This window comes from Tachysurus fulvidraco, chromosome 3, assembly GCF_022655615.1.
Source record: "Tachysurus fulvidraco isolate hzauxx_2018 chromosome 3, HZAU_PFXX_2.0, whole genome shotgun sequence".
NCBI lineage: Eukaryota > Metazoa > Chordata > Actinopteri > Siluriformes > Bagridae > Tachysurus > Tachysurus fulvidraco.
In genome coordinates, this window is record NC_062520.1 from 11,729,552 (window position 1) to 11,744,693 (window position 15,142).

At 37.8% G+C, this 15,142-nt stretch overlaps 2 protein-coding genes across 2 annotated transcripts; one reads left to right on the forward strand and one right to left on the reverse strand.

Moving 5' to 3' along the window:
• The first annotated feature begins 1,121 nt into the window (after positions 1-1,121).
• LOC113644857 (protein APCDD1-like) lies at positions 1,122-7,355 on the forward strand. Its single transcript, XM_027150005.2, has 5 exons — positions 1,122-1,556; positions 2,301-2,478; positions 2,627-3,146; positions 5,845-6,166; positions 6,407-7,355. Exons 1-5 carry the CDS (start codon positions 1,487-1,489, stop codon positions 6,835-6,837), a joined length of 1,521 nt encoding a protein of 506 aa, XP_027005806.2. The 5' UTR covers positions 1,122-1,486; the 3' UTR covers positions 6,838-7,355.
• On the reverse strand, positions 7,215-13,852 carry LOC113644859 (vesicle-associated membrane protein-associated protein A-like). The gene is made up of 6 exons (XM_027150009.2): positions 13,645-13,852; positions 10,470-10,622; positions 9,696-9,799; positions 9,285-9,365; positions 8,375-8,548; positions 7,215-8,186 (listed from the first exon to the last, which is right to left on the reverse strand). The coding sequence occupies exons 1-6, from the start codon at positions 13,700-13,702 to the stop codon at positions 8,025-8,027; spliced, it is 732 nt and encodes a 243-aa protein (XP_027005810.1). The 5' UTR covers positions 13,703-13,852; the 3' UTR covers positions 7,215-8,024.
• Positions 13,853-15,142: the final 1,290 nt, after the last annotated feature.

Here is a 15,142-nt window from a genome sequence, read left to right on the forward strand (position 1 = left end):
TGCTCAGCCAATTATGTATTGACAACGACCCGTGTGTTGCTCTGCTGGTCATTACAGCTCTTCACATATTTCTGAAATGTGATAGTTAAAATCCCAGTAGAATCATATTAATATTTTAAATCGACCCATTTAATGTTATATTTAGATACTATCCTACTATCATTATATTAAAGCAGAAATATGTCTCAGGTGTAGGTTTGAAGTAAATGGCACTGGTCATGAGACTACTAAAAGTCAATATTTTCATATGAAATCAACAGGCAGCTACTAAAAATATCTCAACTCTGTTAGTGTTTTCACACTCCGACATTTTTAGCATTCGAAAACATCTTCGATCAATGATGGGTTTTGTGCATTTCTGAACACATCAAATGAATTCAGATCACTCTAAAATGGCCCACAAGCAAACCACACTCAGAATACCTTGTCAGATTGGCTTGTTTGGTTTGTTTGTGGTTCATTTTGTGGTCTGCACGTATTGCTGTCCACATGTACTAGTCAACTCACAGATAAAAATAAAGTGGAAAAATTCTCTAATGATGGCCACTGAGGTTGTGAGGTCCTATGTCATGGTAAGCCTTAGTAGAAGCATTATTGTTAATAATTATGCTATATTGAGGTTCAGTATAGATAATAATAATAATAATAATAATAATAATAATAATAATAATAATAATAATAATAAACAAACAAACAAACAAATTAGATAGATAGATAGATAGATAGATAGATAGATAGATAGATAGATAGATAGATAGATAGATAGATAGATAAGAAGAAGAATCCTCTTCATGGTACTATTGTATGCATGCATGCATTTCAGATGTTCAATCTTTTTAGGAATAATAGGACTCTAAGTCATGTTCACACACACTGTCTCTTAGAGAGGTTAAACAGCAGCTAGTCTGAGAGCTGCACTGATCACCTGCCTCTATTGTTAGGTAAATTTAATGGGGAAGTATGGGTCGATTAAACGTAACTACATCTGAAAACACCGTTAAATACACTTTACGACTTGGCCACCGGTTGGATTAAATAATTTTTTTCTTCTTCTTCTTATGTTGTGAATACGTGGGATTAACTAATAAATTAGAATCAATCTGGCAACCCTGCTGCTGCGGCGCTCGCCTGTGATACCACTTGCTCCGCGCGCGCGTTAGATTTAAATAGGCTGTAGATCCAAGGGCGCATCCTCTGCTGCTGCTTCTGCAGGTTATAGCCACTCAAACCTGGAGATTTCTTTTCTCCACAAGGACTAAACTACATTTCTGGAATGTGTATACGATGCACAGAACGTTTGTTGTCCCGTATGTGGACCTGGTGTTTAATTTAAGCGGTTTTCTTGGTCATTACGCTTGAAGGAAGTGCGGCTGCTTAGTTATAATTTACTTACACTGGAAAAAGATTTTTTCATTCATCAGAAACTTTGGGAGCTTGTTTCTCTTTATTTATTTTATTTTTTTTACTCGTAGAAGAAGTTGTAAGGATGTTTTTTTGCTACACGACGAGCACGACCATCCTCCTCTTCCTCTTCTTCCTCTTCCTCCTGAGTACTGGTGAGTATATAACTGTATATAACCCAATAACTGTAGTTAAAGCAGCTCTCATTAAACTTATACATCTATAATTAGGTCTCAGTAATTCGAGTTCATTTGCATTAGATTTAACACGATAAGCGATTACAGACTGTGTGGAAAATCCATCGTGGTGTCACCGAGCTTTGTATAATTTGTACCTTAATTATAGACCAGAAAATGAGTTCTGGTTAATTCATTAATTCACGCGCGTCAAGGTTTAATTCAGCCATGTAATTAAGGGCAAACTGCCAAGACTGCTTGTGTTATAGAGCTACATTGCATATTTGGATGTTGTGGATGTTTTGCCCCATTGGTGCTGAGAGTTACCTTTGTGTCTCAAATGACAGCCTACATACACCATTCATATAAGCTGTAAAGTGTGTGATGTGTTTTGCATCCTCTGGGCTGCCTGACTTTGGATTTTGCAGCATATTAGAATTCAGGAATGTGCTTAATTGCGTGCTATTTTACATGATGCTTTCAGAAATGGTACAATTTTTTGTGAGTTGAACTTACACTCTTCACACTAGACACAGTGTGGCAAAAGCTAAAAATCCTTTCTGGAATCCAGTGCGCGGATATATAAAGTGTGTTATCTCACCATATTCGAATCATCTCAGCTAGAAATTTGGTGTTACCTAATCGATGGCACTTTTGGTTTGTAATGTGTAGCTGAAATGATTTCCTGATGTTGCACATCACCACCCTGTCTCATGGCTGCAGGTTGGTGTGAAAAGTTGCATCATAAGTTGGTGAAGTTCACACCAGTACAGCTGGACAAGACTTACGGGAAGCTCTACAAACATAATCAATGCCACTACATGCTCAAACACCTTCAAGACGGAGAGCAGATCAGTGTGCAAATGCCTCCTGATATTGCTGGACGCTGGGTATCTGAAAGGTATAATCTCTGCTTTCGTCAAATCACTCTGTTTTTATAGAAATCTTGTCATGGTAATCTTATTTTTAACTGCCCAGGACTCACTATGATGTTTGGGAATGTTTCATCTTGTGGTCTGACTAACATCTTTCTTTCATCTCTTTTAAAGCTGTGAGGTGAGATCCGGACCAGAATTCCTCACTCGATCTTACCACTTCTTCTCAAACCACACCTTCCAGGCACTTCAGTTCTATTACAGGGACAACCACTGCACAAAGCCAAGCTACACACTCCTCATCGAAGGCAGTCTGCACCCCCGTCAGGCATCGTGGCTTGTCCGTGGAGGCACAGAGTCGGAGTACCAGCTGAGTCGAGTGCTTCTGGTTAGCCACAGCCTGCCAGTGGCCAAAGATCTCCAGGTAAAACTGGAGATGTCCTGTGGTCTGACAGAGAAACTGGAGCCAGAACTGAGCTATGAGTTGTGGGTAGAGGGCTCTGATCGTGACTGCACCCACGGCTTAGACTTCAGCATGCAGGAGCTGCAGCTGTTACGCATGGAGAGGCGCTTTCGGCCCAGCGAGACAGATAGACAAGCGGAGGAGTTGTTTGTGGGTGATGTGCACACAGAGCACACACAGAGGCGAAACTACAGGCCCATAGGCTACCAGCCCCCCCTGCAGAACATCAAGGTTAGTGCTTCACCTCCTCAGCTTTAGTGCTTGTATAAGGGACCTAAAATAAGTACCTTGCTTTTTTCCTGAAACTGGATCTTAGTCATTTATGTCACTCATTCCTCCATCAACCACTGTGAAAACTGGACAATATAATAGATAAGAATGCGCACTCACCAAACACATTATTGGGAACACCAGTACACCTGCACAAACATGCAGTTATCTAATCAGTTAATCATGCAGCAGTGCCATTCAAAGAATCATGCAGATACAGGTCAAGAGCTTCATGTTCACATCAAATACAGGAATGGAGAAAAAGTGTGAGCGCTTTGATTTGAGATCAGGTGTCTTCTGATCTTTTGGGAATTCCACACATAACAGTCTCAAGAAATTACAAAGAATAAACTGAAAAACAAAAAACATTGAGTGAATAACAGCTCTGTGGGTGGAAACGCCTTGATGGTGAGAATGACCGGACAGGTTTGAGCTGCCAGGAAAAATATAGTAACTCGAATAATCATTTTTTACATCACCACGCTTGCAAAGTGCTCTTCTGAATTACTATAGATGTCCTTAAAGCTCAGTCCAGTCTGATCATTCTCTTATCTCTCTGAGTTTTTCTGATCAGCAAGGTGTTTCAGCTTGCATACCCTCTTCTTACAGGATGCGTTTTTTCAGACTATTCTGTGCAAATTCTAAAGACTGACGTGTGTGTGGTTTTCAGATTAGCAGCCCACCTGGTACCAACATCCATGCCACCATCAAAGTGTCAGATATCACAATTTTTCTCTATTACAATGTTCTGCTTGAAAAAAAAAACATACCCCCTTATTATGTAAAAATCAAAAGATTTGTTTTTGGGATAGGAAAGTCATGTTTGTGAATGTTTTTCACTGTGTGCCTGGTTTCAACTTAATCAATTATCGCAAATGAAACCATTGCCTTATCAATATGTGCTCAAAAAAATCTTAATTTTCTGTCCTGGAAATTGAAGTTAACTAAAAGCTCTTCAGAATTTAGCATGGCCAAATTCTTCACTGTTTTCTTCATTCTTAAAGCTAATATTTCCATAACAATATTATATAAAAACAAAGATAGGGATGATTAACATCACACAGCAGCAGGTTGGCACAGCCCCAGAGAAGCACTGAGTCTTTTTTTAATAACAAGAAACGGTTTGTGGCTTGCATAGCAAAACAGACACTGATTCATACTGACATTTTCACAACGCATGCTTTTTGTGTTCAACTAAGTATCACTACTAAGTAATAAATGGCTAAATGAAAATGAGTAACAGCATAATAAACCATATATTACAAAGGTCCCTTTGCCTATGAATATTAATAGGCTTCTTGGAGTAAGAAAGATGTTGGCAGTCATGGCATTGCCCTGTAGACCTCTGTCACACTGTGTGTGCAGTCGGAAGCAAAAGTACACACAAAACTTAAAAATAGATGAAATGTTTCACTAAAGCATGTTTAATTTATGAAGAACAGCGTATTTTAAGGTACAAGTCTACTATACACTTGCTGTCAAATTTGACATATTATGATTCATTCATATCAGTAAGGTTGCCCTCATCTTCCTGTGTGTGCTTTAGGTAGTTGTATTGCCCTTCCTTGTATACACTGAGTGCATTATGTATTCATTGGTTTTCACTTTCTCCAGTCATGCAGTTTTGCTCTAGTATTACCATGATCTGACGTCAACCACTCCACTATTTCAAACAAGACTGATACAGAACAAATATCAGCATTTCCCCTGCCGTTTTAGTGTGATTTCAGCTGGTGTCAGAGCATACCCAGGCTGCTGATCCACTTCTATCCCCTGTCTGCTTCAAAGGGAATGAGGAAATAGAGCTGCAAAGGGCATCATTCTGGATTCCAGCTCTGACTTGGTGCGTGCCTAAGGCACTGTGGCAGGGCTAAGGGAAAACTGCAGCCAGACTTAAGAGGTGGAACAGGAGCTTTCGACTGGATTAATGCCTTTCATGTGGGCACTCTTACCCATATACTCATAGGCACCACTCTTCGCTCTGACGGCACAAAAAGGCGTTATGAAAGATGCAGTGTAGATGTAGTTAATGAATTCTAGTTTGAATCTGAATAATTTATTAAGTACGTGTTGAGTCATGGCAGCCGAGCAGTAGGAACTGATCAGAAGGCAACCTCTTGTTCCAATAAATATTCTAGGTGTATTTTAGCCTTACCAAGTGAGGAGGGGCAGATTTAGCACAAGATGTTGGATTGTAGTTCCATTAGTTATGCTTACTGTACTAATCATATTACTGTATAATTGGTTCATGAACAAGAATTCATCCATGGCTTTGAAACTGGCAAACAAACTAAAACACAACACTAACACTAATTATTTAGAAGGAGGACATGTATATGTCTTATACTGGACTATAACTGATACTGATATAATAAAATCTCAATAGGCCAGACCACATTCTTTAACCCAGTTTTAGAAAGCATGATGAAAGACCTTTGTTTTATTCTGATTATTATGTTGTTGTTATTACTTGGTAAACCCATGACTTATAACCACTAATTACCTTATTGACTGAGAAATATGGCAGGGTTTCTTTTTCCCCCCAAGTGATGTTCCAATGTGCCAGACTGGCAGATTCTGTAAACCAAATAGGTGTTAGACCTCAAACCCTTTGTATTACCATTATGATACCTGGTGTTTTTTTTAATTTCTTTTTTAGACTTATGACAACAGCTGTATCGCCTGCCAGATTATCTCTGTAGGAGATTTACATCATCCACCAGTTCTGCCATCTCGGACTGACCACCCCCTGCGTCTCTACGGAAACTGGGTCAGTAAACGGTGTGAGGTTCGCCCAGGGGTGCTCTTCCTCACACGTCATTTTGTCTTCCACAAGGATAGCAACATTTGGGAGGGCCATTATTACCACTACTCGGACCCAGTCTGCAGGCATCCAACATTCAGCATCTCTGCTAAAGGACACTACAGCCCAGGAATTCCCTCCTCTAAAGTCATGGGAGGCACTGAATACACATTCACAGGTATACTAAGCCCATTTATAGCTCCCCAAACAATAATTATTAAGTAGTAGGAGGTGCTAATGAGCAAAAGTGACTCTGTTAAGGAAACAAGTTATGGCTTTTTTACTGCTTAATTGTTCAATTCTTCTTCTTTTATGTGTAAAGCTACCTAGTAATTGTCTGGAGTATTGAACATGGACAAAAATGTATGACATAAACAAACTTGTATGAGCATCACCATAGATTGTTGCATCTTTTTAGTGACCCAGATGAAGGTTACTCCAATGGACGTGGCCACTACTTCACTCCTGAATGTCTTCAGTGGTGATGAATGTGGAAAACACGGCTCCTGGAAGCTGGGAGTCCAACAGGACGTTACTCCAACATCAGGCTGTGCTGCCCTAGGCATACGTCTGCCTCACACTGAATACGAGCTTTTCTACATGGGACAAGATTCAGCTGGACACCACCTCCTCTTTAATGGACAGAGACCTACAAATGGCTCAAGTCCTGACCAGCCTTCCAGGCGTGCCACATCCTACCAGCCGCCATTGATCCACTGCAGCTCTGGACAGAAAGGTGTTGGAAAGGAGGGAGACCATCATTTCAGGCTTGGGCATGGATGCAAGACACAGCCCCAGTACCTGGTATACACCCTCATTTGGGTCACACTTTTCTTTTCAGTTATATAAGATCAGCACACTCCGTTTCTGCTTATCACAGGAAAAAACCGAAGTGTATAGAAACTGTTCTATATCCAGATCACAGCTTCTTTAAACCATGGGATTGTTAACTAGATGTCAAATATGATGGTGGAACTGCTTCAGCAGCCTTTGTTTTTAGGTGTTGTGGAAAGAATGTTACTTTTACCATCTCGTGGACTGTACATTTTTAAATAGCTAAAAATCACCATCAAATATTTATGAAGCTGATAAAGAAAGCAAGCATGTTAGTTACAAAGTTATAGTAATAGATTGTCATACACTGCATGCATTGTATCAAAGTGATCGAGTTTCTGTTACGATAAAAATGTACAATAGTGTATAGAGAGACAAACAACACACTGAAACAAGAATGTTAGATATTTTTATTTAATTTTAATTTCTCTTATTTCCCAGTGGCTCAATGTTAAATACCATATACAGTCAGAGTGGTCATGTTTCAGTTAACAGTTGCCTCACAAATGAGTATATAATTTGCATAAAATAAATGCTAAGACTTAATGTAAGAGTAAGATGTGTGTCAGGTGACTGAGAGAAAATAACGTATAACGTGGAAGGAGGCACAGTCTCTCAGCTGAATTCTTCACATTCAAGAAAATAAAATTGTTGTAAATCTGAAGCTCAGTTTCACTGTGAAGAGGCCAACCAGCAACATTGTTTTCTTTTTTTCCTTTTCAGTTTTAAATTTTCATAAAGGATTAGAATGACATGTACAAGACACTTAAAACATTCCAACACTTATTAAACCACAAAGAAAGCAAGGACAATTAATTTTATTTATTCATCGATTTGTTTTCATGAAGGTCTCTACACAGTGCCAGCAATTTGACTGCAACTGATGGTTAATAAACGTATAGTTAAACCTGTCCCATTTGAAGGAAAAAGAAATACCCCTCACCACAAAAAAAAAAAAAAAAACATGGGAGAAAAAAAAACAAGTTGAGACTTTGTTCTTCTCTTTTCTGAGAGTGTATGTGTACTAACCGTGTGAGATTGCAAAAAGGCAAGGCCTGTTTGAATGATTCTGTACACAGACGCATTTTCCCCGCCGCCTTAGGCCAGACTAGCACTGATGCGACGCTGAACGACAAGAACACACGCTTTGCCCCTCAGACCCAGAAGATACTGGAAGGAGCTGGGCAGAACACGCATTTATCCTACAACACAAACTTCCCCAAGAAGAATCCAATGAAGATAGCTGCAATAACAACAAGCAGTGAGGGGAGCGATTTGGAACTGGTTTCCTTCCTCATCATGGCTGCCGTGTTTGTGACCATGTTTTCTGAGCGCTGGACCTTCCTCATCCGCAGACCTTCATCCTAATTAAATGATAAAGGAGAGTCAACTTCTAAACCCAAAGGCTGGAGAGTAACAATTCAGCTGCTGTTAACCACATGAATAGGTGTTTGTGTAACAAGAGTATGTTTGTAGTTCCACTGTTCGTTTAATAAATGTTTTATTCTATATAGTGCATAACGTCTCTCTGTTCAGTTCTTCATTTCCGTACCTTAAGTTGTCGGTTCTCATCTCCCAGTTTGCTCACTTCTGATTGCAGCCTCTTGCACTCCTCCATCAGCTTTCTCATCTCTGTGTCATCCATGCTGCTGGGCTTGGCTGCTGATGTGCTGTCTGCCTTGGAGGAGTTAAGGACGGGGGCAGCTTTGGTTGGGTCTACGTCATTCTGTTTAGGACAGACACAAAGAGCTTTATACATACAAATAGTTGAGAATAAAGAGCAAGTGTAACAGCTACTAAATAAAGCTAATATATTGAAAAAGAATGTTCCATGGATGTTAATGTCTCTCTAACCATTAGGCCACGACTTCCCCCCAGAATTAGAATTACATTTAGAATAATTTAGCCATTAATGATTTGGATCAAATATGGAATAAAAAAAATTACAGATTTTTTTAACTACATTATTAATGTTACTTAAATGCCTATTTTATATACATTAAACATTATATATATAAATAATCCAGAGTATGCAACAAAGCACCAAAAAACATATGATGGGAGGTCTTGTGATAACACAGCAGAATAAAAATGTTATAATAAAGCAATGCCATTGATCTAACCATATATCAAAACTATGACCCTTCATATAATATATTAAACTATGAATATATTGTATGAACTAACTCTCGTACAATATTTGTAACTTGTAAATATGTCCCAATCAGAGCTGTAGCATTTAACCGGCTAATACTGACATCTAGTACGTAATGTCAGATTTGAGACTGAGATTATAAATATATTTGTCTCACTTCCTTACTGGTTACAATATATTAGGGTTTAGCATTAAAGCAGGACAGCTGAAAGCTCCGCAATTCTCTCTGCTCATTCGGTATTCTAAATGTCATCTTTCTGCTGATTACTCAAGCTGTTAAAGAAAGACTGAGAATGGCACTACTAACCATTTTATCATTTTCTGAAGGAAGCTCAAAAACACATCTGAGCTTAGAGTCCATAAGATCGTCTGGCTTTGCATCCTTCCACTGTGAGAAGGGAAAGAAAAGATGACGTGATAAATCATGTTTGCTTAGTGCATCGTTATCTACAAATTTACCAATCTGTACACTATTTTAATATAACTGTTAGAAGCATATCAGTATTTAAAGCAGTGATCCTTTGTAATTGCAGGTTATTTCCTACAGGACTGCAAGACTCCAAGACCTGTTGGACGATCTCTGCTGCAGGAAATAAATAGTGTAGGATTATACTGCCCTCTTCTGGTGAACATTTTAAAATGCATCAGTTTAGAAACAGCAACAAAATTTAAAAAAAAAAAGCAGCAAAACGCTGAAGGGGGGAAAAAAATTGCTTACCACTGCTTCCAGGTCGGTTATGTTGAGTGGTGCATAAACGCTCTGCACCATGAATTTATGTTTACTTTTTTCATTTGGGTCATAGTCAAAAGGCTGCAGCATTACTGGAGTAAAAAAAAACAAAAAAAACAACAACATCTATGAACAAGGCAGTCCAAATAATTTATTCATGATATCACACAACAATTGATTGGAACTGAAAAACAAAACCCTTGTTTATTAATAGTGACACAAAAAAATCAAGACTGTTTTTTTATGCATCCATTCATCTTTTTGGTCTATCTGTACACGTCAGTCTGACTGACAATTTAACCAGCATTATTTACATATCTGTAAAATCACAAACATCAGCTGAAATAATAGGTTCTATGCCCCATTTAAGCCTGGTGAAAATATTATTCTGTAAACATTGATGCAATCAGTAAACACCTAAGAGTGGGCAGAAGAGAGGAGCAGTTAAACTATAATAAAAGTTAAATGATATAAGATCATTAAAAAAAATATGAAAATTGTTCAGTTTGGCTCCTGCAAACATTAACACACGACAAAATAAAAAATGAAATCTTAAGAATAATTACTGGATTTTATCTTTTTTCTCTGTTATATATACAATGATGTGCAATGAGACTTTTGTTTAAATCGTACCAAAGACTTGTGTGTTTCTAAAACATTGAGTAATACCATGATGTTTTTAGAGACTGTAGTTATACCTTGAAAACTCCAAACCATAACACCCTGTAGTGTCTAGAAGATGAGAGTCTGTACATGTCTCACCAGATATAATGACTGAGGAACCAGGATCAATGGAGCCACTGTTAGGCCGCACGCAGTAGCGACGTGGAGCAGTTGTCTTCACTTTGAAGCACACTTTCTTGTCGGATGGATTTCGGAGCTTGAGGTTGGTAGTCACAACATCTGTGAATGGGCCTGTGAGTGAAAACATTTTATGTAAAATATATGAGTGACTTGAAAGTTCAAACTCAAAGAGTTTTATTGATTAAATAATACACAATACGTATCACGATATATCACAATGCTTATAAAGTTTCATCACTGTAAGCATACTATGAAATGTGTACAGATGTCATTAAACAAATGAAATACATTAAGGAAAACAACATATCATTAATGTACTTGCATCCCCAATATCAAATTTTATTATATTTCCAATACTTATTTTCTAAGCCTCACATAAAGCATTAAGGCATAATAGGTATTTCTCTCTAGCTCAATTTTCTTACGTTCATTAACATTGGTGTCTTGGCCAACGATATCTCTCTCTAAAGAGCATCAGAGGGAATAGCAGGGACATGATTAGGACTCGATCTTGAGAAATGTTTCTCAGAGCCAGTCCTGAGGACACGCTGCCCTACAATGTGTCAAATTTCCTCTTGACACACCTAACCCAGATCATCTGTCAAGGATTTGTTAATTAGTTAATACACTGAATTAGGTATGTCGGGGGAAACTTGAAACCATACAGAACAGTGGGTTTAAAACCACACCCTATTACATGAATCACTAGAAGTAGTTGTACACTATCCTAAGGTGCATGTACTCCTGAGCTGCAGTTTTCAAACACGTGCTTAAAGGAACTTTTGTTTTAAGACCCTTTTATTCTTTCTGTTAACTACATGTATGCTACATCCTGCGGTCATTTAGCATGACACTTGTATGCACATATGCATCCACAGTAATTGGTGCAACACGTCCGTGTGATGCAATACCAGTGAACAAAGTGGAGGCAGTGTCTGTTATTACATAACCAAACAATTGTCTCAAATTGCATACACTGTACTATTTTACACTGTTATTGAGTATGTTCACTGATGTGCCAAAAACTGAAGTGTAAGGATATGAGCGACCCTGACAAGGGCCGAACTATGATGGCAAAATGACTGGATCAGATCATCTCCAAAACAGCAGGTCTTGTTTGGTGTTCCTGGTATGCAGTGGTTGGTTAAAAAACAATTTCAAAGTAAGGACAACCGTTAAGCTGATGACAGGTTCATGGTGCTCACTGATGTGCATGGGGAGCAAGAGCTCTGCATCTGGTCCAATCCCACAGAAGAGCTACTGTAGCACAAATTGCTGTTAAAGTCAATGCTGGTTATCACAGAAAGGTGTCAGAACACACAGTGTAATTGAATAGTCACAGATCAATCAGACAGCCCATAATGAGCCTTGTCCAACACCAAAAACACCTACAACAAGCGTGTGAGCCCATGGAGCAATAACCTGGTCTGAAGAATCCTGTTTTCTTTTACATTGTGTGAAAAACCAAGTGTGCGTGGATCGCTTACTTGGGTAACAGATGGCACCACGATGCACTATGGCAAGAACAAAATATTTTTGCAGGTACCACCTACCTAAATACTGTTGCAGACCAAGTTAACCCTGAGTCAGAGCTGTTCTGGCAGCAGAAGAAGGAACTACACAATATTAGTCAGGCGGATTTAATAATACTGCTCATTGTTGTAATAAAATGTGTTTTAAAGTGTTTTCATTAACATGTCTGCTCTTTTATAACCCCTTTGGTAGTCTATATTTAAAAACTAGTTTTGTACCAACTGATTATTTTCCCCTCCTTTTCTTAGTGGAATTATTTAATTCTCATTATTGACCAGAGATCCCTAAACCTACAGTAGCCTTGTTGCTTTCCTGTTGACAAAACCTTACCAATATTATATACTGTAATAAATTGTTTATCCTGAAGTACTGTGATATATTTTTGCCATATCACTCTACATAAATGTGCTAATACAGGCATGTACTGAAACACTACAGCTAACTGTAATTCAATCAGTCTAATTTATCCAGTCCAGGTTAATATGTACACCAAATTGCAGCTACAGACACTAAGCTGTGGCCACTGTACATATCGATACATCGGGACAACCATGGACCAGGTATTATAATTTGTTGGAATTGAAAACAAAAACATGAAGAACATACTGAGTGTTTACCTTTGAATTTCAGATCAGACGGCGGTTCAAGAATTAATACTTGCTCTGGTTATATAAGACTTATCTACATTGCTGTATATACTCAAAGAACTTGGCTACTTATTGTACACATTGTGTGTTAATCATCCTCTAGTCCTGGACTGCTGTTGGTTAGTAGACTGTTCTCCAGCTCTTGGTAACACAGACAGTTCTCCATAGTACCCCAGCAACACACATTTCCATCCCAGCACCAGGTCAGTCAGTGCATTGAAGCGTCCACCATCTAAATTACATCTGGTGGCCAATATTCATACATGGACCTTGTGAAGGAGCAATGACACACTGTACGTGGCTACAGTTCACCTATATTGTAGGTGCAGCTGACAAACTGGTCAAAGTGTCACCTAGCACAGGCAAAGTGAATCAGCACTGTTGTACAGCTTGTGAATGAAAACTTTACAGCTAACTAGCGACTTTAGAGTCTCCTGGATTCCTTTTTTTTGCGATTTAAATCATATAGTTAGCCAGCTAGCGAATCTAGACGGAAATCAGTGCTAGCATAACGTTAGCTAGGAAATGAGCCACTAGGTTTAATGACATTTAGCTGAGACTTAAATAGCACAAGAGTTAACTTAGCTAGACTAAATCCACCACAGGGCGGTAACTGAACGAACAGAATTAACCTTAAAAACAAACCGTTAAAGTTACACATGTGATTATTAATATTATTATTAATAATATTATTATTATTTTAGAGGCCTAGAATCCTCGTCCCTTCATTCAAAATGGCGGCAGGAAAAGCGAGGTATAAACGGGCTTTAGCTACATTTATCCGCGAGCTTGACGCCGGAAAGCTGTTAGTTAGTTTGTTAGCTAGCTAGCCGTCTTTAGCTAACGTCTCGTACCTGAGTTAGCATATCTTAGCTAACTAGCTAGCTAGCTTCATAATCTGCTGACAAGCTGCCTGACTCCATCTAGACAAGAAGAACGTACTGAGTGTTTACCTTTGAATTTCAGGTCACACGGCGGTTCAAGAATTAATACTTGCTCTAGTTTAGACATGTTGTCTAAGCAGTGATGATTTCCCGCAGCTAAAAAAACGCCGGCGTGGCTATAGGTTAGCTAGTTTATCTGTATATTCACCTCACCACCACTGAATCTCACTGAGTCACACAGGAGCAGGGAGCGCGCACACGGGCACGGGCACGACACCGGCGGCGCGCCTTGCGATGCGCGTGCCCGTGACACATATTTCTCTTAAAAGTTTCTCTCTCTCTTTTTTCTCAATTCTAGCAAGATAATCTGTTTAATAGAAATCCTATTTGGACTTCTTCTTGAAAATGAAAAATGTAATAAATTATGGAGATTTTATTGATAGGTATTTTTCAGATGCACTAGAATAAACATTTCTGAAAGTATATTTCTCCCAGCACACATTATATAGGTCAGGATATTACACATTTTCTTCAAGCAATTAAAGATTACAGCATGAAATATCAAACATAGCTAATGAAAATAATTTGCTTAAGATGTATTTGTTTTATTTATTGTATCTTATTTATTTATTTGTTTGTTTGTTTCCTCTCCATTATTAGTTCAATATTCATGCCACCTTATTCCATGGTGTTGGCTGACATCAGACTTTACCCACCTTGTTCTTACTCTGTTTATCTAATAGTCTATGCTGGAACATTAATGATGACATTTACATGACTTGCAAATTCAAATTAGATTTAATATATTCAACTACACTTTTCATATACCTTTTACAAATTATTTTTTACACATACACGTGTTTGTATTTTTCATATTTCTTCATAAATGTTTCAGATAACTAATTCAAGTGCAGAGTTTTTGATGCTGGATTTTCAGCTTGAATCTTACACATCATTGTAGTGGTCCACCTGCATTCCTTCATTTGAAATATTGAGTGTACTTTGAGTGTATTATTGAGTGTATTTTTCAGTTAATATCTTTGATTAGTGGAATAGTCAAGTACCTTACAGATTAACCAATGATTCCTAAATGTATTCTGAAAATCTTAAACATATATGTATATATGAAAATATAAGTAACTTCATGCAAATATACACAAACACAAATACAACAACAAAATAAGTCATTCATACAAATACTTATTATTATTGTATTTACCAATGTTTACTTTGGAAAAATATCCAGGGTGTGGTCTTGTGCTCCATGTCCTTTGGGAGAGTTTCTAGGTTCCCTGTGACCCTGTGTGGTATAAATGGTAGAGAAAATATGTATTTTATATATATAAAGAGTTAAAGGAATATAATATAATATAAGCAATATTTATGATATTTATAAATAAATATATTTTAAAACAACATTATATATACAATAAATAAATAAATAGAGAATAAAAATATACTTATTTATACGTAGTATATATATATATATATATATATATATACATATATATAATTTATAAAATAATAAACAAATTCATGTGAAATAAGAGACAGAAATTTTACATTT